Here is a 21747-nt window from a genome sequence, read left to right on the forward strand (position 1 = left end):
TCCTTTCTGGGCATGCGCCATTCTTAGTCCGTCGAACTAGCATACTGACGACCGTACTGTCCGCTGAAACCAAAGTACGACGGACAGAATTTCGAAAAAACCGAAATACTTAGTACGCCAGACTGCACGCTGAAAAAGTCAGCTGAAGCCCACACACGAGCGGATTGTCCGCTGAAATGTGTTTCGACGGACTAAGTACGCCATACAGTCCGCTCGTGTGTACGCGGCATTAGTCACTTTGTTGAACAGTTGCACCGGAATCATTGGTATCATCAATATTGTAGGTTTAATGTCTAATCATTGATCAGTATCAGTGTTGGATAAGATGGAAACAGAACTCCTTATGATTCATTTTAATCTTTGGAAGCAGCATCTAAATTGTGGCCTATGGCAGAAGCCTGCCCTTGACACCCCTTTGTTTTATATATTTTGGTCCCAAATTACAGGCCCCAACCATGGGCCAAAGGCTGATAAGTTGTCATGTTTCATTCAGCTGATTTGCAAATAAATACTTCAATCTGATTTTGAGACATTTCAAATATTTTATTCATTTTAAACATACCCTTACTCTGTGCTGTTATTACAATGCAGACAACATTAATGTTATAACCAGATCATTAATTCTGCAGCTGCATTATAAATCCTCAAAATAATATTCACAAAATCTATGAAAATTAGGATGCCAATTTCCACTGGGCAGTGCTGTGTAATAGCAAATGAAAAATTTTAATCTATACATCATAAATCAGTTTAATAAAATTGTAAAGCAGGTCCTTGCATATATAACAATAAGCATTATCTGTTCCAAAGTGCTCAAATTAATTAAATAATTAAAAAAAAAAAGGCCAATCTTCAAAAAGTTCATTTAACAAAGATTAATCCTTAAGTGAGTGCTGTGTCGTCATTCCACAAAATTGAATGTTATCACTCTGTGCTCTGTGCCCCACTCCCAACTCGCCAAAACTATTTGCCTAACATTAAATCAGCAAGCAAAGCTTATATGCTTCTTTAGGTGGTCATCAGCAAATTCCAGTCGAATTTCAGCCCCCTTCGATATACCAGAACTAAGAAAAAAATCAGCCCAAAAGTTTAATTCCATATGAAATAAATGAATTTTAGTTCCAAAACTTCTCCCAAAATTACTGGTGTAAGGACACATACCATTAAACGTGGAATTTCCACAATGCAGACAGAAGCTGGCTGATCCACCACTCTGTATAACTGTCCAGTCGGAGCTCCCCTTGGTCTCTCTGACAGCTTACACATGCCCACCGTTAAGCCATGCCCCTAAGCCCTTGTACACATGGTCGGACATTCCGACAACCAAATCCGTCGGATTTTGTTCGAAACTATTGCATACACACGGTCGGACCAAGTTGTCAGAAAATCCGATCGTACTTAACGTGATGACGTTATTTCGGACGGGACTACGTTCGGGCTAGTAGCCAATAGCTTTGGTCTAGGAATTTGATCTGAGCATGCGTGGCACTTTGTCCGATCGTAATTCTGTACACAACAGTCCGATGGAGCCCACACACTGTCGGATTATCTGACAACACGGTCCTATCGGACATTGTCCATCGGAATGTCCGACCGTGTGTACAAGGGCTTAAACACAGCCCTCAGAGCACTTGTTTGAAGATTGATATTTATCTAAGGAGCTTTTTGTGGATTGACTTTTTTGGAGTGATTTATTTATTCTTCTTAGTTAATTTGAGCACTTTGAAACGCATTTTTTGTTATATATGCATGGAACTGATTTATAATTTTATGGAATCGTTTTTTTTTTTTTTTTATGCAATTTATTTATAATATATATATTTCTGTTTTTAAATAGCTGTTGCCTTTTATATTAGTACACAGTGCTGCACGGTTTTCATTGATTTTTGTGAACATTCATTTTATTAATTGATTACTTGTGCTGAACCAGTCTTATGGATTTTTTCCGATGGATTTTGCCCCAAACTTGTCTTGCATACACACGGTTGCACAAAGTTGTCGGAAAATCTGATCGTTCAGAACGTGGTGACGTAGAACATGTACGATGGGACTGCAAAGAGGGCAGTAACCAATAGCTTTCGTCTCATAATTTATTCTGAGCATGCATGGCACTTTGTCCGTCGGAATTGTCTACACACAATCGGAATTTAAACGATCAGATTTTTTTTGTCTGAAAATTTTAGATCCTGCTCTCAAACTTTGTGTGTCGGAAATTCAGACGGAAAAAGTCTGATGGAGCCCACACACGATTGGATTTTTCCGACAACAAGATCTGATCACACATTTTCCGTCGGAAAGTCCGACCATGTGTACGGGCCATTAGGCTTATTTTATTGCATGTTGACCCAACCATGTCTGCAGATGCTCTGGCTGCTAACCTGCGCACAATTTAGTATAATATGAGTGAACTGGCATTATTAGCCTAGGTGGTGTCACCCATTAACCCATTTGTTATTTTGTTTATTAGCTCCATGAAAGTGTCCAATCTAGAACCAGAAGTCCGTGACCGTATCCTGGAGAAGAACCCGAACACTCAGATTGTATACTTTAATAAAGGACTCTAGATAAGGACAATCCAATGAACCATTTTCATTCAGTCAATACATGAACAATACATCTATACCATTCACTTTACAAGCTGCTAACACAATTGTATTGTACTACATGGGCATACACCCCCGTTATCTCAGGTATAATCAGACGTGGTGTATGGATTTGTGACTTAGTTAATGTTTGGTGTTTTCCTGTTGAGTTTAATACATTCCAGTTTTTAGTGGCTTCTTCCAAGGCCAATAATAAGAAGATGCACCAGCCTTTGAAATTGAGAATTAAAAGCAAATGGCACAGATTTCTATATATATATAGGACAAAACAGCTTCGCTGTACAGTTATTTTTCTTCTTTTATTTTGCCTTTATTTGGAAGGAAATCCTATAACCAAAATGCAAATTTGAACATCTGCAGGGAAAAAAAGCAAAATCCAAATTGTAGTTTTTAAACTGACACTAAATATGCTTTAAAAGTTTCTTTGATGCACAGATGCAATATTATCTTTAGATTGTGGCTGCCTAAAATGATGGTTATATGGGTAATAAGGTATTACAGGGTCACAGTATACATTTAACTCCTACAGGAATTACCTAGAATATTCATTTATAAAACATTAAGTCCTGGTTCACATTGATGCGATTTGACACCGATTACCCAAAAGTCGTTTCTGTACTACTTTTGGCGATTTCGGAGTGCAATTTCCATTGACAGAAACCCACACAGATGTCTCTGAAATCGCCCTCGAAGTCAGGACTGACATGCGGGAATGAAATTGTGCGAGTTCATCTGAACTGGCACAATTTAATTCCCACACTCATTGTGAACCTGGGCTAACAGACACACTTCAGTCCAAAGCAATTTTCTACAGCCCTGAAAGTGAGTATGTAAAAATGCAGGGCGGTGTGTTCCCTGGGTCCAGCAAGCTAGACATGTGCAAACTGCAGCATCAGCAAAGGGTTGCACAGCACAAAACCAATTAACAGAAGGCTGCGTTATTGCACAGAAATACAGCAGAAAGCCTAATGAGTTTAGCTGCAATGATTTGCCTAACCAGTGGCCTGGTACTTCCTGCTCTGGGATGGTTTTGCAAGCCCAAATCACAGGTTGCCAACCCGCCATCCCAGAGTATCAGTATTGTGAATGAAGCCAGCGGTAGAGGAAGCAAGCGGCTGCTGACCAGAGCCGCATAAGCCAATGCTTCCTGAATGGAAGACTGTTATTAAAGGTAAGTTTATTACCTTTATAAGTAGGCAAGACAATTGTGTTCTCTCCTGTGGATGCCTGGCTGCCGACAGAGGGGAAGATGGCCCCTGCTCAGCTCCATGGCATGGGAGGGTGGAAGCCATATCAAACGTCACTTCCACCCATAGCTCTTAAAGGAGATTTTTTTTTTTCAAGTGACTTTGTTTTTTGTTTTGTTTTTTGCATTTTTGTGTAAATATGAGATCTGAGGTCTTTTTTACCCCAGATCTCATAAAAGATTAATGAAGAGGAGAGATGATCCCATCAGTGTACTGCTTCTCCATCATCCAATCAGAGAATGGGAATGACCTGGGTCCAGGTCTGGAGAAAGGCCTGTGCATTATTTACAATGGTAACATCTCTTGGAGAGAAGCTCATCATTCATCTCATTTAGAGGCCATGTTAAATTCAGTGTAAACAATGCACTGCTTTTCTCAATGGATGACAGGAGAGGAGGATGCTAGTCCCCATAGTGGACCGCCTTGAATGCAGTTCAGCCCAAAGACCCAAAGCTTTTAACCTCCACCAAGCTGAAAGTTCAGCACCAGGAGGAAGTTTTCTCCACAAAGCAGCATGTTTCATTACACTGTAAAAAATACTGTGCTGGGTACTGTTAACTAAACTTATTTTTGTCTGACTCATTAGACTTTTCATGTTTTAAGTAAAGCCAACTCAATTTTTTTCAGTTTATAGACCACATAGTGTTTTAAGTTAGGCCGCGTACACACGCGCGGACTGTTCGCCCAACCTTGTTCGGCAAACAGTTTGTCAAACAGTCCGCTCAAAATTTGCATGAGCGGACTTGCCCACACACGAGCGGACTGTTTGACGAACAAGGTTGGGCAAACAGTTCGCTCAACTTTTGAAATGAGCGGACTCGCCCACGTAAGGAGGAGGCAAATCCGCCCATTTCGAGCGCGTGTACAGGTAGGCGGGGCCCGCGAAGGAGACGTCGCGGGCTCCGCCGCCTGGAATGGGCTTAAAGGGGAACCCCAACGCCGAAAAAAATCGGCGTGGGGGTTCCCCCCAAGTCCACACCAGACCCTTGTCCGAGCACGCTACCCGGCCGGCCAGGAAAGGGGGGCGAGCGAGCGCGCCCCCCCTCCTGAGCCGTACCAGGCCGCGTGCCCTCAACATGGGGGGTGCCTTGGGGAAGGGGGGGGCCGCGCGGCCCCCCCACCCCAAAGCACCTTGTCCCCATGTTGATGAGGACAAGGGCCTCTTCCCGACAACCCTGGCCGTTGGTTGTCGGGGTCTGCGGGCGGGGTGCTTATCGGAATCCGGGAGCCCCCTTTAAGAAGGGGGCCCCCGGATACCGGCCCCCCACCCTATGTGAATGAGTATGGGGTACAATGTACCCCTACCCATTCACCTGTGAAATAAAGTACAAATAAAAACACAACACAGGGGGAAAAAATATTTTATTGCACAGCCGGGGGTCTTCCGTCTTCGGGGGTCTTCTCGCCGGACTCCTCCGCTATGTGTGTGTAGCTCTTTTGCCAGCGGAGGAGTCCGGCTTTCTTCCTCCCCGCCGCCGGCCTCTTCTCCCGACTTCGGGGGTCTTGTCCCCCTCTTCGGTTCTTCTGCCGGGCCACCGCGCCTGGTCCGGTGGCCCGGTCTTCTGTCGCCGTCTTCCGTTCTTCTGTCGCCGCCTTCGGTTCTTCTGCCGGGCCACCGCGCCTTCTTGTAGCTCTTTTACAGGCGGTGGCCCGGTCTTCTGTCGCCGTCGCCGCCTTCCGTTCGTGTTCTTCTTCTTGTTCTTCTTGTTCTTCTCCAGGCGATGTTGACACGTCGCTCCCTCCGGCCGGAATGCCAGAGCCGCCCTGCGCTGTGACTTATATAGTGACAATGGGGCGGGGTCACATGGTATATGTCACATGGGTTGATGTCACGTGGTGACCCCGCCCCCTTACGATGTCATAGTCCCCATGTGACATCAACCCATGTGACCAACCCATGTGACATATACCATGTGACCCCGCCCCATTGTCACTATATAAGTGACCGCACAGCGCGTCCCCGGCATTCCGGCCGGAGAGCTCGTCGAGTCAACATCTCCAGGAGAAGAACAAGAAGAACAAGAAGAAGAACACGAACGGAAGGCGGCGACGGCGACAGAAGACCGGGCCACCGCCTGTAAAAGAGCTACAAGAAGGCGCGGTGGCCCGGCAGAAGAACCGAAGGCGGCGACAGAAGAACGGAAGACGGCGACAGAAGACCGGGCCACCGGACCAGGCGCGGTGGCCCGGCAGAAGAACCGAAGAGGGGGACAAGACCCCCGAAGTCGGGAGAAGAGGCCGGCGGCGGGGAGGAAGAAAGCCGGACTCCTCCGCTGGCAAAAGAGCTACACACACATAGCGGAGGAGTCCGGCGAGAAGACCCCCGAAGACGGAAGACCCCCGGCTGTGCAATAAAATATTTTTTCCCCCTGTGTTGTGTTTTTATTTGTACTTTATTTCACAGGTGAATGGGTAGGGGTACATTGTACCCCATACTCATTCACATAGGGTGGGGGGCCGGTATCCGGGGGCCCCCTTCTTAAAGGGGGCTCCCGGATTCCGATAAGCCCCCCGCCCGCAGACCCCGACAACCAACGGCCAGGGTTGTCGGGAAGAGGCCCTTGTCCTCATCAACATGGGGACAAGGTGCTTTGGGGTGGGGGGGCCGCGCGGCCCCCCCCTTCCCCAAGGCACCCCCCATGTTGAGGGCACGCGGCCTGGTACGGCTCAGGAGGGGGGGCGCGCTCGCTCGCCCCCCTTTCCTGGCCGGCCGGGTAGCGTGCTCGGACAAGGGTCTGGTGTGGACTTGGGGGGAACCCCCACGCCGATTTTTTTCGGCGTTGGGGTTCCCCTTTAAGCCCATTCCAGGCGGCGGAGCCCGCGACGTCTCCTTCGCGGGCCCCGCCTACCTGTACACGCGCTCGAAATGGGCGGACTTTCCGAGCGGGAACAGTCCGCTCATTTCGAAAGTACAGCGGACAGGCCCACACACGGGCGGACTGTTCGCTCAAACACAGTTTCAGCGGACAGTTTTTCGGAATTTCCGAAAGACTTTGTCCGTCCAACTGTCCGCTGAAACTGTCCGCTGAAAGCCCACACACGAGCGGACTGTCCGCCCAAACACTGTTCAGCGGACAAGGTTGGGCGAACAGTCCGCCCGTGTGTACGCGGCCTCAGGAATACATACCTTAACTTGTCTGGAACTATAGTTTTAAGTAAAGCCAACTAAATTTTTCCAGTTTATAGACCATAGGTTTAAGTAAAGCCAACTAAATTTTTCCAATTTATAGACCATAGTTTCAAGTAAAGCCAACTCAAGTTTTCCATTTTCTAGAAACGTTTAAGTTAGGTACAAATACATTAATGTATTTATTTCAAGCAGTCAATTACCCTACCAGCATGTCTTTGGCATGTGGAAACCTACACAGGCACAGGTAGAACATGCAAACTCCAGGGAGTGTCGTGGTTGGGATTCAAACCAGTGACCCTTTTGCTACTAGGTGAAAGTGCTAACCACTACACCACTGTGCTACCCTATTAGTTACTTATGTGATATTAACTTGTAACTTACTCCATTTTTTTAAGTTGGTAAAACTTATTTTTCAAATGTATATGAGATATGTTTGAAGGTTTTTATATAAAAATAACACAATGATATGTTTAAAAAAAAGTCTCATGAAACAGGCTTTCAAAAACAAATTAACATTTATTATTTATAAAATGTAATATTATTGAAGCAGCATCAAATGTTAATGCAAACATAAAAAAAAAAAGAAAAAATGCCTCTTTTTCAGCTAACAAATCAAAGTGAAACACACACATGTAACATACAGTATATCTGTAAAGAACATAGAATACAGAATGTATTAACTTTTTCAGGAAAGTAATTTGCACTTTAAAGGGTAGACTTTTGAAGATAGATTCCCCACACTATACCAATACCCTTGTCTTTCCTGCCAATGTAACATAAATATGGTATATTTGTTTTTGTAATGTAATAACAAAATGAGTGGGGCTTTAGGTTACATAATCTAACGTTGAATGTCCAAAAAACGAACAAACAGAAGGTTTGCGCTGCGTTTTTGCAGATTTGTACCGCAAAAACAAACAACTTGTATAATTGTTTTTGAAATGTGATAACATGTGGAACAAAGTGGGAGAGGTTTCAACTATAATGCGCAAAATCTCTGAAACCGACCGATGTTCGTTTTTGTATCACAAATCGGCACAGATGCAGTGCAAACAAATTCTATCTTTGCTTTTAAATTGTTACATAATCTGAATTCCAATATCTTGAAAGCCGAACTGGATGAAACATTCATTTTTGTAGCACAAAATAGTTTTTAAGCTCAACAGCCTCACCCTGCATCTTGGTTGCGCTTTGCCGCATGCAGTAAGCGCAAACTTTGTGTGCACACAAGTGAGTTGCATCAATAGGTGTGTACAACGGATGTATGTCCGTTTATTATAAATATATGAATCGGCAATAAAATAAACATTTTGGATGGTATGTTAAGCAACAATTAAAGCATGTGAACGATAATTTGTTCAATGTTTACTCTTACCTTTAAATGGCATTGAATTCTTGCCACTGGTGGCGCCTTGGGCAGGCTTTCAAAGTTCCAAAAGACGTTAAACGCTTTAAAATATACAGCATCTAAACTCGTGTGGTTGCACGTTTGGCAAACATATGCGTCCCGCAATTTCATTCAAATTAAAAGATAATTTTTTGAAGTAAATGTAACTAAATTAGAATATGAAAAGGCACATACCTTAAAAGTTTTGTCTAGAATACTCAATATTATACATTATTTTTGCAAATGTAAAAGGTGTGTTTATAGAACTAATGAAAATGAAGTAAGGTACTTAAAATATCAAAGTAAATTAATAAACATTTATTTATATGTTGAAACTGATAACATTTTTATGTTAAAATTACAAGCCAACAGAATCATTTTTATCAGTGTACATGTAAGTAATGTGACACCAGTTAGGTCCCTTTCACACTGAGGCGCTTTGCAGGCGCTAAAGTGCTAAAAATAGCGCCTGCAAAGCGCCCTGAAAGAGCCGCTCAGTGCACTCCAATGTGAAAGCCCTGAGGGCTTTCACACTGGAGCGGTGCGCTTGCAGGACGGTCAAAAAAGTCCTGCAAGCCGCATCATTGGAGTGCTGTAGGAGTGGTGTATTTGCCGTTCCTAAAGCGCCCCTTCCCATTGAAAACAATGGGGCAGCGCTCCAAACCCTGCAGTGGCGCTTTGCGGGCGGTTTTAACCCTTTTTTGGCCACTAGCAGGGGTTAAAACTGCCCCGCTAGGGGCTGATCAGTGGCGCTAAAACTACGGTAAAGCGCTGCTTTACCGCCAGAGGGCTGAAAGTAGCTTTATAGGGGAAAATTCATTTTTGACAAGTTCAGTTTCAAATAATCTTGATGAATTTCCTTTTACAGCCCCCATCTCAAGCATTATTAAACTAGACAAATTAATATCACCTCTCTTGCAGCATTCTTTATAGGATTTCAATTATTTAGGGAAATCAGAAGTGATAGTGAGATCCCAGGCTGCAAGCCGTTATTTTGCAAGTGATAATGGAGGTTATCCACTCCATAGTGGCCTACCTCAGTCCATGACATTACTGACTTTCAAACCCTTTTGGCCAATATCTAAGTTGACAGATTGCCAGTCCCAGCCTGAACTGGACCCTGAATGTTAAGGACATTATTGAATGTACTGTATGACTGATTTAATAAAACATCATTTTGGGGCTGCTCAGTTATTATACACTGAAACTGCAATTTAAAGATTCTACAGAGATTTTCTTACACTGCCATTTCAGGTGAGGAAAATTAGATACTTTATTGACAAACCCTTTGGGAGTTATGCTTAGTAAAAATCATTATCCATTGTGAGATGGAGCCAGTTGTGATGAATAATACACAAATTCACTATACAAATACTCACTTTTATACTTCCTTGCAGGAGACTGTACCATTAACCTTTCTACTTCATTAGTCAAAATGGTAAAGCTACCTACAGATTTCAGATGGTGGATTGCCATGTGTGCCTGATCCCAATGCTTAATGGCCCACCACACATAGGATGGTTCTTCAAACATTCACTGGTATGGTGGAGAGAGGGCAATATCGGCCATCCAGACTGTAAACATAAGACCATGATTGGCCAGATCTTCTTATGTCTGTAGGCACTCAAGATCCAGGTGTTTGGAAGAAGTGTCAGACTTCCATACTGCACAGGGATCAGTAGAGCTAGTTTTTAATTTCTGATCAATATGTGTTTATCAGACAACAGATTTCTTCAAAGCCACAAAGTAATAGAATGTTTTAGGTAGGTAGCAATTTAAAATACAAGTTTGTGTTTTTACTAAAATCCCTCCAGCCCCTAAATATACTAAGCTGGGTCCACACTCTTGCACAACCTTCCTGATGGCTGTGGCCTCCTGCCCTGTTTGCAGTAAAAATGTACTGCTGGGCTGCCCACGTCTGTGTTCTAATGCCCCATAGACTTGAAAGTGATGTACAAGGATTGCAGCAGCAACATCCAAATCTATTTGACATTGGTCCACTGGTTTAGGCAATCCTGTACTAAATGTGTTGCCAGCCAGGCTATAGACAGTGCAGAGGCCACAATCATTGAAGGAGGTAGGTAAGGGGCTGTTTTTTTTTCTTTGGTGAATTTATGCTTTAAGGTTTTCGTATACTGTACAAATAGATAGCAGTAAGTCAATTTTAGCAATGCAACCTTTGCAGTTGGCTTTGTCCTAAACTGCATATTAACTAACGTGGTCTTTGTATGAACATTAATAGCCATTTTATTATACTTTACACATTTATTTTATTACTCTATAAATTTTAAGAAAGCTTTTGCTGTTCGAATATACTACAACGTGCTCATAGTTAAAGCTACAGCAGACTATGCAACTACTATAGGGCCCCTATCCAGGCAGGAACCGAATTTGGCAAATGAACAATAAAATTTTTTTTTTTACAGTTCTAGCACCAATGTTAGCTTGCTATGAAAATGCATAGTGTTTTTGATCAATTTAATGATTGCTTTTAAAATGGGGACAAAAAACAAGGGGCCCAAGAATGGTCTTCCCATAGGACCTCCATCCTATATAGTTATTTCTTAAGCGCAGCATTTAGTTAAGGATATGTTCATTTTATACAACATATTTGAGGAGGAAAGCCCAAAACTCTTAATAATGATGTAGTGGTGATTACTTTGTGTGTGAAAGTAAGATACAATGATGTATTGTATGCTGTTCTGATATGTTACCAATAAACAAATCTCTTAAAACAAAAAGTTCTCCTTTCCTATATGTCTGGAATCTTTCTAGGGGAGGTGAGGCCATGTGGGGTCCAGGGAAGACCAAATTAATGAGACTGTCAATTTGCCCACTTAGGCCAACCCCAACTAATTTATGGTATTCTTTACTGCTCTCCTCGCCCCTTCATTGTTCCCTTATGAGCCTTGAGAAAATATCTAGTGCTTCTGGGTGTAGGGTAGAATGTGACCTCCTCCCATGTCATGGTGTCTGTGCCTGTGCAGTCAGTCACCAGCCCTGAACACTTTCATGTAAGGGAAGGGGTGACAACATTAACCCTGTGTGAGTGCCGATACCAACCATCATGGTGCTTACATGGGATTTGATTCCCGACTCTGATAGAGTAACAGAGCAGTGTGGAGAAGTAAGTATGAGAGGGTCAGGAGTTGTCCAGCAAGAGACATGGGGGGAGATTTATTAAAACTGGTGCACTCATAATCTGATACAGCTGTGCATGGTAGCCAGTCAGCTTCTAACTTCAACTTTTTAAATTAATCTTTTGACAATTAAACCTGGAAGCTGATAGTTTCTCTGCAGAGCTGCACTGGGTTTTGCACACTCCAGTTTTAGTAAATCTTCCCCACATAGTTTTGACCCAAGGCTCCTTAAAACTGATTTGGGTCATCCCATAAAATACGGCCATCAGTGTGCCCCACCGATATATCTATGAGTTAGTGCTCATTAGGGGCTGAAATGCAGAGAAATACCTCCCTTATTCTTTTGTCTCACAGCAACAACGATTTTCCTGGCTCCTGCTCCAGCCCTGGAATGTGCGCAGTGTCATCACATACAATGCAGGACCAAAAGTGGCTGGATGATGTCAGTTAATGCCTGGAAATGGTTGTCTATATGTGTTTTGGTGGGGGGGGGGGGGGGGGGGAGTACAGGGGGGAATACCCTAATGCCTTTTTTGTTTAGAAGAAAAATGACGCTCTTCAAAGTTTAAAAGAAGATACTAATGCGCACAACCCTTAACTACTATCCCTGATCCAACTTTAACGCTCAGAAAAATTAATTGATTAATTAATTAAGGGAAGCTGCCAACATATAAAGTGATCTCTACACTAACAAAAGAATTGTGATAAAAATATTATGAGGCGCTACCTAACTAGAAAAATAAATTGACAGTAAATAAAAATTAGAAATCGCATCAATATCAAATAAATAAGTATAGATATGTGCAAAATAAACAATAAATAAACTATACAATAAATGTGCAATGTGCAAACCTAGCAATAAATGTGCAACAATTAATAAAGTGCAAAAATCTCATAAAGTGCAATAAGCAACTCATGTAAGATTCAGCTGTGCAATGATCATATGCGCGCAATCCTCAAAATTGAGTCCATAAACAAATATGTTGAAAGTCCATATAACACAGCGAATATGTGACCTTAATAAACAAACGTGCAATTCAAAGTGTATAAATTCAGGTAGTGAAAGTCCAAGCAATCTCCATGCAGTGAGATCAGGATATAAACAACCACCAAAACTGTGACAATCCACCGCTGTAAGACACTTCAGTGCTTCTTCGAAGTTTACTGGCTTTATTAATAAAGAACATCATGGGAAGGATTCCAGCAGTTAATGCAGGCCAGGTACTGCAGGCAATTCTTAGTTTGATTTCAAAAGATTATTACGGACATCAAAAGTTCAAAACATTATCAAAAATTTAATAGTTGCAGGGGTGTACCTAGAGCATTTGGCACCTGGGGCAGATCCTATATCTGGCACCCCCCTCACTGATCATACCTGCAAACACTCAGCCCCCTCATACCTGTACGCACTCAGCCCACCCACCCAGACGCACTCAGCCCCCCTCATACCTGTACACATTCAGCCCTCTCATACCTGGACGCACTTAGCCCCCCTCATACCTGGACGCATTCAGTCCACCCACCTGTATACACTTAGCCCGCTCATACCGGTATGCACTCACTCTACCCTCTCAGCCCCCTCATACCTGTACACACTCAGCCCCCTCATACCTGTACGCACTCAGTCCCCTCATACCGGTACACACTCAGCCCCCCATACCTGTATGCACTCAGCCCACCCACCTGTACCCACTCATCCCACTCTTACCTGTATGCACTCAGCTCCCTCATACCTGTACACACTCAGCCCTCTCATACGTGTACGCACTCAACTCCCTCATACCTGTACACACTCAGCCCACCCACCTGTAACCACTCATCCCCCTCTTACCTGTATGCACTCAGCCCCCTCATACCTGTATGCACTCAGCCCCCCCATACCTGTATGCACTCAGCCCACCCCCCTGTACCCACTCATCTCCTTATTACCTGTATGCACTCAGCCCACCCACCTGTACACACTTAAAGGGGCAGCAGCCCTATATACCCATTAAAACAGTATTGGCAGCTGTGGGGCTAAAGTAACCTGAGATGAGGAGGCCACAATCTAAGGAAAGCAGGCCCATTGTCAGAAACCATAAATCAGACCGAGACAGAAGTACAATTAAATCACACTTGTTTATTAAATAAAAATAAAAAGGTAAATAGATAAAGCGTAGTCAAAGCATAGCCAGAGTCCAATAAACGGATCGAGTAGTCAGCCAGGCCAGAGTTCAATAACCAGATCGGGTAATCAGCCAGGCCAGAAGTCAGGGATCCAAGTGGAGCAATAGCAAGCAGGATAAGGAGCCAGAAGGGATGTCAGCAAGCCAGTCTTTAAACAGAACCGCAGGAGATGGTTTCTTGTGATGTGACCAAGGAGAAGGCAGAGATGAAGTGGGCTGGACAGCTTAAAGTAGGGAGGTCAGACGAGCATGATCAGGAACAGCTGGTAACTGTGGAGAGAGATGTGAGCTAGCAAGTATTAATATTATTATGAATGCTGCTGCTAGACTAATACACCTCACTAATCGTTCCGTGACTGCTGCCCCTCTCTGCCAATCCCTTCACTGGCTTCCCCTAACCCACCGTGTAAAATTCAAAATGCTAACCATAATATACAAGGCCATCCAAACTTCGCCCCCATCTACATCACCAACCTTATCTGCAGATATCGCCCAAATCGTCCCCTCCGCTCCTCTAAGGACCTCCTGCTTTCTAGCTCCCTTGTTACCTCCTCTCATGCTCGCCTTCAAGACTTCTCCAGAGCCTCTTCCATCCTCTGGAACTCCCTGCCTCAGTCTGTCCACTCAGCCCCTACCCTGTCCACCTTTAGGCCGGGTTCACACTGCTGCGGGGGGAGATCCGGATGTGATTCGCACCGCACTGCAGTGCAAATCACATCCGATCTCCGTAGCGATGCGAGTTCAGCCATACAGATAGTATGGCTGAATTCGCATCGCTCCCGCAGCAAACTCGCACGGGACCCTTTTTTTGGTCCGCAACAGAATCGGATCGCATGGGTGTTCACACCATGCGATCCGATTCCTGTGCGGGTCGGCAGATTGCACTGCGATATGCGGACGGATCTGCCGCAGATTCGCGGCGTTCCCGCATCGCTGTGGTGTGAACCCGGCCTTAAGAGTTCCCTGAAAACTCATTTATTCAGGGAAGCCTATCCCACACCCACCTAACTGTCCCCGAGCCACCCCCATCAAATCATTCTCTGCAGCTATTACCTTTTGTACCACCACCCCCTCCCTTTAGAATGTAAGCTCTATGAGCAGAGCCCTCCTATACCTTTTGTATTGTACTGTAATTGTGCTGGCCCCCTATACATTGTAAAGCGCTGCGTAAACTGTTGGCGCTATATAAATCGATAATAATAATATATATATATATATATATATATATATATATATATATATATATATTGTGGCAGCACACAGGTAAAGTCACCTGGTTGTATCCAGGATGGGAAATATGTGTGCCCTAGATTCAGGCTTTATGCAGACCTTTACAATTAGAGGGGAAGAGTTAATGAGCCCAGCTGAAGTAAGTGGGCTCATTAAGACCTCTACAAAAAACCCCAGCATGCTTAGGGAGATGCTCCATCCTGGAACCAGTTTTGTGTTGTATAGACTGGGGAGTGTGATATCTGTTCTGTGCGGTGAGTTAACGCCTGTGTGGCAAACCTCTACAACAGAGACAGGGACTGGTGCAGCACAAGGCTGCACTCAGTTGTTAGACAGGGAATCTAAGTGTGTAGTTAGAGGTCAAGCTGACCAGGATTTATTTTCATGTTTTATTTTTGTTTGGCTGTTATATGTATCACTGCGTGTAGCATAAATAAACCGCATCTTTTGTGTTTTGCACCTACAACGCTGTCTGCTGTGCCTGATTTTGTGTTGTGAACCCATCCAGGGGGTCACACACACCCGCTGCCAAGCTAACCCCTCACAATATATAATGTGACCAACAGTGGCGGCTGGTGCTCCATTTTTTGGGGGGCAAACAAATCCTCCCCACCCAGTCGCCCGTTCGCTCACCTGTTCGCCCACCAGCCCTGCACTTACACCATCTAGGTCGTGAGTGGCATCGGCGGCTTCCCCGCCTTCTCCTCCTGGCCAATCTGGTCAATCCAGTCGCTTTTCCTCCCAGTCAATACAGTTTTAAGACCCGCTTCCTGATTGGCTGGGAGGAGAAGCACGAAAACAATAGCTCAGCCTCAGGCTCTAATCATGTTCTTCTAAAAAAAAAAAAAAAAAAAGAGCAATTGAAATCCATGCATCCATCATGTTCAGTGCTTAAGACCTTCCTCCATGCCTTCCTGAGCAGCCTATGAGAATAGCCCCCCTCCCCGAACCGTTTATACATCGAGGTTGCCCCCCCCTCTTGAATCGGTCAGTTTGAGAGCAGTTTCTCCTAATGCAGAGGAATTGACCAACAGGAATTCCTCGTTTTTAGGGTCTCAGAATGGTGGCTTGTTGCACACAGCAACGTATTAGCTGCTGTGTCCTTCCTAAAAGTGAGTGTATTGAGATGGCCATCTTCATTTGCGATATAAAGATCCGTGAAGGGAATTTCTTTGGGATACCACTAGCATGTCATCAATGAATCCTGCACATGTGACCACATACAATTGTGATTAATAGGCTATTTCCTCCTCCCAGAACACAAAGTGCAGGCAGACATATGCTGATTCCCAAGGGGCACCCATAAATGTAGCCCTCACCTGTTGGTAATAGCCCCTTGCAAACTGAAAGAAGTTATTCATCAAGGCAAATTCTAGTAGTTCCAACAGGAACTTGTTTTGGGCACCCATATTCGGGTAATGTGATCATAGGAAGAATGCTATGGCTTTCAGGCCTCACTTGTGGGGTATGGAGTTATAAAGTCACTCCGCATCAATCCCCACAAGTAGGGATCCCTCTGGGACCACAAGGTTCTTGACCCATTCAATCACTGCTCTTGTCCTTCTTTGTGCAAGATACAAGAAGGAAACCCTATCCTTAAGGAGGCCGTCTAGATATTGGCCCTAGATGGGCCCTTGATTGCCGAGATGATAGGCCTCCCTGGTGGTTTAAGCGGGTCCTTAGGGATTTTAGGGATTATATAGAAGGTGGGGATGTTGTATGTCTACTCTTGGGAATTGGCTAAATGCAATTTGTTATTTAGATGGCGACCAAAACTGGGAAAGGGGTTGCTGAGTAACTTTAACTACTTCAGCCCCGGAAGGTTTACCCCCCTTCATGACCAGGCCCTTTTTTGTGATAAGGCCCTGCGTTAATTTAACTGACAATTGAAACTGTACCCAAATAAAATTGATGTCTTTTTTTCCTCCAAATAGAGCTTTATATTGATATTGATTTGTTTACGCAAAAGTTATAGCATCTACAAACTATGGGATGGTTTTATGGAATGTTTAGTTATTTATTACTAGTAATGGTGGTGATCAGCGATTTTTAGTGGACTGCGACATTGTGGCAGACAAATCTGACACTTTTTGGGGACCAGTAACACTAATACAGTGATCAGTGCTAAAAAAAAGCACTGCCACTGTACTAATGACGCTGGCAGAGAAGGGGTTAACATCAGGGGCGATCCAATAGTTAACTGTGTGCCCCTAGGGAGTGCTTTCTAACTGTGTGGGGTGCTTTGACTAGAGGAAGACAGAGAGACACAAGATTTCTACTTTCCCCTCTCACAGAACGGCGGTCTGCCTTTTTAACATAGGCAGACCACAATTCTGCCTCTCCTGAGAACGATTGGCGGGTCCGAACTCGTGTTCCGTCAGACCCCCTGATTGGCTCCCACTGTGTCCAATTTGCTCCTGTGTGCTTCTGTGTGCACACAGGTGATTTTTATTTGTGTGATTTCCCATGTTTAATATCTAGTGATTACTAGACATGCTATTGCTTGAAATAGCAATCAACCACATAAATTGGAGCTTTGTGATAACATTATCAATTAATCACTAGCACTTGCTACATTCTTTTGTTTCCTATGTGTAGTCAGGACCGCTGACAAGGCAGTATAGCCAGCCTTCTTGTACTGGGCCCACGCCCCATCAATTTAAAAGGGGGGTCCGGGCACCTGCTGAGCAGGAGGGCTGGCTCTATTGCCTTATTGCTAAAACTTGTGGATCCAGTGCAGCTGAGGCTGCAGAGAAAGGGACTGATCAATCTCTGTCCTCAGTCCCATTCTTTTTCTAAAATAAATAAATACAATTTGAAAAAAAAAAAAAAATCCCTATTTTTTTTAAATTACCTCCTCACTGCCTGATTTATCCCCACACTAGAAAACCACTACTGCATGCTTTGCATGTGGTTGCAGAGCAGCGCTCTTCATTTGAATGGGTATTTATCAATGAAGGTATAGTTTCTGCCATGGCTGGGATACATAGCATCACAACAATGGCATTTTAATGAAAATATTATTTGATAGTCTCAGAGGTGGGGGGGGGGGGGAGGCATTATCAGGCAGGCTGTATGGGGCCCCGTGATTTCTAACAGCAGCCCTGGCCGTCAGTGTCCCCTAAGGGGGGAGATTTACACTCTCTATTTACAATTATCACCGAAAGTAAAAGAAAATCCCACATTCGGCTGGTCACCAGAACAGTAATAGATGGGAAATCTTCCAATGGTCCCCACTAGTTCTGGTGACAAGAAGGAATTTACTTACGTTGCAGGGATTTACTCTCACTTCCTGCTTTATGTATGGGACAGGAAGTGAAGATAATTCTCCCCAATAGCCCAGAAATAGCAAAAAAAACCCTGTCAGGGGTTATACTTTTACTCTATCCAAAATCAAAAGTTTTGCCTTTAGCTCTACTGTAACCGATTTGCAGCAAATTCCTAAAGCGAAACTCCAGCCCCCATACCAAACATATAAAAGTCATCAGATACAAATACTGTAGCTGCTGAGTTTTAAGATTAGGACACTTACCTGTCCAAAGACCCTGCAATGTCGGCACCCCAGCCATTTTTTCAACCGGCTCTTGGGTGCTGCCTCTGCCATTCCTTGTAAGGGAAGCCAGCAGTGAAGCCTCGTGGCTTCCCTACTGTGCATACGCGAAGCGTGCTGCACTTTGTGAATGGTCCAGCGGTGGGGGGAAGGAAGAGAGGGGTTGCGGTGAAGTCCCCCAAAATTGGGAGCGGGTAGCTATCAAAAACTTGCATTCGCTCCTCCTCACCCCTGAAATGTGCCGGGGGGGGCAAATAAGTGGAGCTTCCCCTTTTGGGTGGAGCTCTGCTTTAAGGCCTCATGCAGACTGCTGCTCCTAAACGGATGTTTTTGGGGCTTTTGGCATTTATTGGCCCCGGAACGCACCTCAATAAAAGCCTATGTGTCCATGCATACACAGGCTTTTAGAGGGGTTTAAGAGCAGCAGAGTTTACAGGCAGTAAAAGCGACTTCTTCTGAACGCAAAAGAATTGCATTTTGGAGAGGAGCTTTTGGGCATAAAAATGCCAAATGCGGCTAAATGCACCTCAGCGCTAGGTGCATTTAATCATCTCAATGGCCAGAAAAAAATAAAAAGCTGACCAATGAAATAAACAAATGTGCAACTAAATAAATGCTAAACTAGTTTGAAAAAAAATATTTTTTTTAACGTGGATTTTCTCCTGTCAGGTGAAACAATGTGTACAATAAACCAGTGTGCATGAGGCCTTTGGATAACATTGAGCTGCTTCTACAGGCAGGAGAAAAAAAAAACGAAAACGCTTTATAAGCCCAGTGTGCATGGATCCTAAGGGCCGGGTCACACCAGGGCGTACAGGAATCGCACAGAAACATGCTGTGCCATTCACATGCAGTTATGTGTGGTGAGATTTCAACCCATTCATTTTGAATGGGCTAAAATTGCTCCAATCCAAAAGTGGTGCATGCGCTACTTTTAGAAATACAGTGCAACCGGGTTGCATGGTACTAAAGATCTGGTGGGGCAAATGCACTGTGTTTGTGACCTGCGTTTGGGGCATTATTAACTTATTATTGACACTCGCTGCAAATCACAAATGGACTGCGTTTTGAATGCGAGCGCTGGTGTGAATAGACCCTTATAGTATACAATGCATCAGTGTGGAAATGTTCTGCATTGAGCTCAGGAATGAAAATAAATTGTAACATTTCACCAGAGGGAGATCGTGTTGTGAATGAAAGCTCACTAGGATGTTTTCAGTTTCTAATATTTGTGTGTGTGTTTTTTTTACATATCTACTTCTGATGCAGTGCAAACATGTTAAAATTTTTTTTAAAAAACAGAACTAAATTTAAGTGATAAATATCACAAAATATAAATAATGAATGCATTTGGTAAATAACGCATGTCTATCTATTGAACTGACTACTTTTGAGATAAATACCAAATGAGTCATTTTAACTCAAAAATATGCGGTATTTATCTTTCCTGACAGACTCCATGGCAGCCTACGTATGGGTTAATCCCGCCTCTCATACCTCATAGGACCCCACTCCCATAAATCTTTGCTTCTGAACAGAGACTGTGTTCCTTTTTTGTCCTCCTCCTAGGACCAAGGTGTTTGCTTACCTTATGAAGAGTTCCGGTCCAGTCCTGTTTGCACGAAGATCCTGAGGGTGATAATGGATTCCAGCAGTCCCAGCTATTAGCCGGGTGGAGACGGGCGATATATGCGATGCCATGAAGAGCTTACTAACCTGCAATTGGCAGGCAAGCGGCAATTTGGTCATACATCCTTTGCTATTAGCAGGAGGCCTCTGTTTTGATGTCCCGTTCGTGCAGTGGGTGGAGTACCCCCAGTCAGGATGGATCGGGATCGTGCCGTGGCGGTATCGTATTGATTTAACCACTTCAATACCGGGCACTTAAACACCTTCCTGCCCAGACCAATTTTGAGCTTTCAGCGCTGTCGCACTTTGAATGACAATTGCTCGGTCATGCTACACTGTACCCAAATGAAATTTTTATCATTTTTTTTCCCACAAATAGAGCTTTCTTTTGGTGGTATTTGATCACCTCTACGGTTTTTATTTTTTGCGCTACAAATAAAAAAATACTGAAAATTTTGAAAAAAAAAATGTTTTTTTTGTTTCAGTTTCAAAACTTTGTAAATAAGTACGTTTTCTCCTTCACTGATGGGCACTGATGGGGCTACACTGATGGGCACTGATAAGGCGGCACTGATGGGCACCAATGTGGCACCAATGAAGTGGCACTGATGGGCGGCACGAATGGGCGACACGGATGGGCGACACGGATGGGCGACACGGACGGACAGTGATAGGTGGCACAAATTGGCACTGATAGCTGGCACGGATGGGCGGCACGGATGGGCATGGATAGGCGGCACAGGTGGGCAGGGATAGGCGGCACAGGTGGGCATGGATAGGCGGCACAGGTGGGCACTCATAGGCGGCACAGGTGGGCACTCATAGGCGGCACAGGTGGGCACTCATAGGCGGCATCGGTGTTATACTATAGTAATGGATGCCAATCAGTGCCAAACAATAATGCATGCCAATCAGTGATGCCCATTGTGGGCACTGATTGGCATCCATTATGGGCACTGATTGGCACCCATTGTGCTGACTGGCATCCCTGGTGGTCTAGGGAGGAATATGACCTTTATTACCTTTTCCCTGGTGGTCCAGTGTGGGCATCCTCGGGGGGGCTGTGCTGATAATCGATCAGCACAGACCCCCCCCCCTGTCAGAGGAGCAGCCGATCGGCTCTCCTCTACTCGCGTCTGACAGACGCGAGTGAGGGAAAGCCGATCACCGGCTCTTCCCATTTACACTGTGATCAGCCGTGATTGGACACGGCTGATCACATGGTAAAGAGTCTCCGTCGGAGACTCTTTACCGAGATCATAGTTGCCGGGTGTCAGACTGACACCCCGCAACAACGATCGCCGCGATGCGCGCCCCCGGGGGCGCGCAGCGGCTCATAATCCTGATCACGTCATATGACGTCCGGTCAGGATTATGCAACCACTTTGCCACCGTCAATTGCCTATAGGGCGGGCGGCAAGTGGTTAAACATTTACCATAATGGCAGCCTGTTTTTGTGTGTTGTTTGTCATTCCCTTTTTTTCCATTTCCTGGTATGTGTGTTGGCTGGAGCGCATCTGCATTCCAGTCCACTGCCTCTTCTGTTCGTTCTGCGCAGGTGCGTGCCTCGTACGGATCAAGGCTTGGTCCGAACGTGCGCAGTTTTCGGAAGACGGTGGTGATCGCGCATTCGTGCGAACTCCGCTGACCGACGCCGGGGGGCGTG

At 44.6% G+C, this 21747-nt stretch overlaps 1 protein-coding gene across 2 annotated transcripts in view; it reads left to right on the plus strand.

The window, feature by feature from the left end:
* SFXN3 (sideroflexin 3) overlaps positions 1–11108 on the plus strand; it is a 75618-nt gene extending 64510 nt beyond the window's left edge. For both annotated transcript variants that reach the window (XM_077455329.1, XM_077455327.1), the window contains 2 exons: positions 2468–4506; positions 6968–11108. In XM_077455329.1, the coding sequence (XP_077311455.1) occupies positions 2468–2564 (97 nt within the window). In that variant the 3' untranslated portion in view covers positions 2565–4506; positions 6968–11108. The remainder of the gene's footprint in view (positions 1–2467; positions 4507–6967) is intronic.
* The last annotated feature ends 10639 nt before the right edge of the window (positions 11109–21747 follow it).

Source organism: Lithobates pipiens, unplaced genomic scaffold (genome assembly GCF_037356315.1).
Source record: "Lithobates pipiens isolate NorthernLeopardFrog02 unplaced genomic scaffold, aLitPip1_a1.2 Scaffold_25, whole genome shotgun sequence".
In the NCBI taxonomy this organism is placed as follows: Eukaryota; Metazoa; Chordata; class Amphibia; order Anura; family Ranidae; genus Lithobates; species Lithobates pipiens.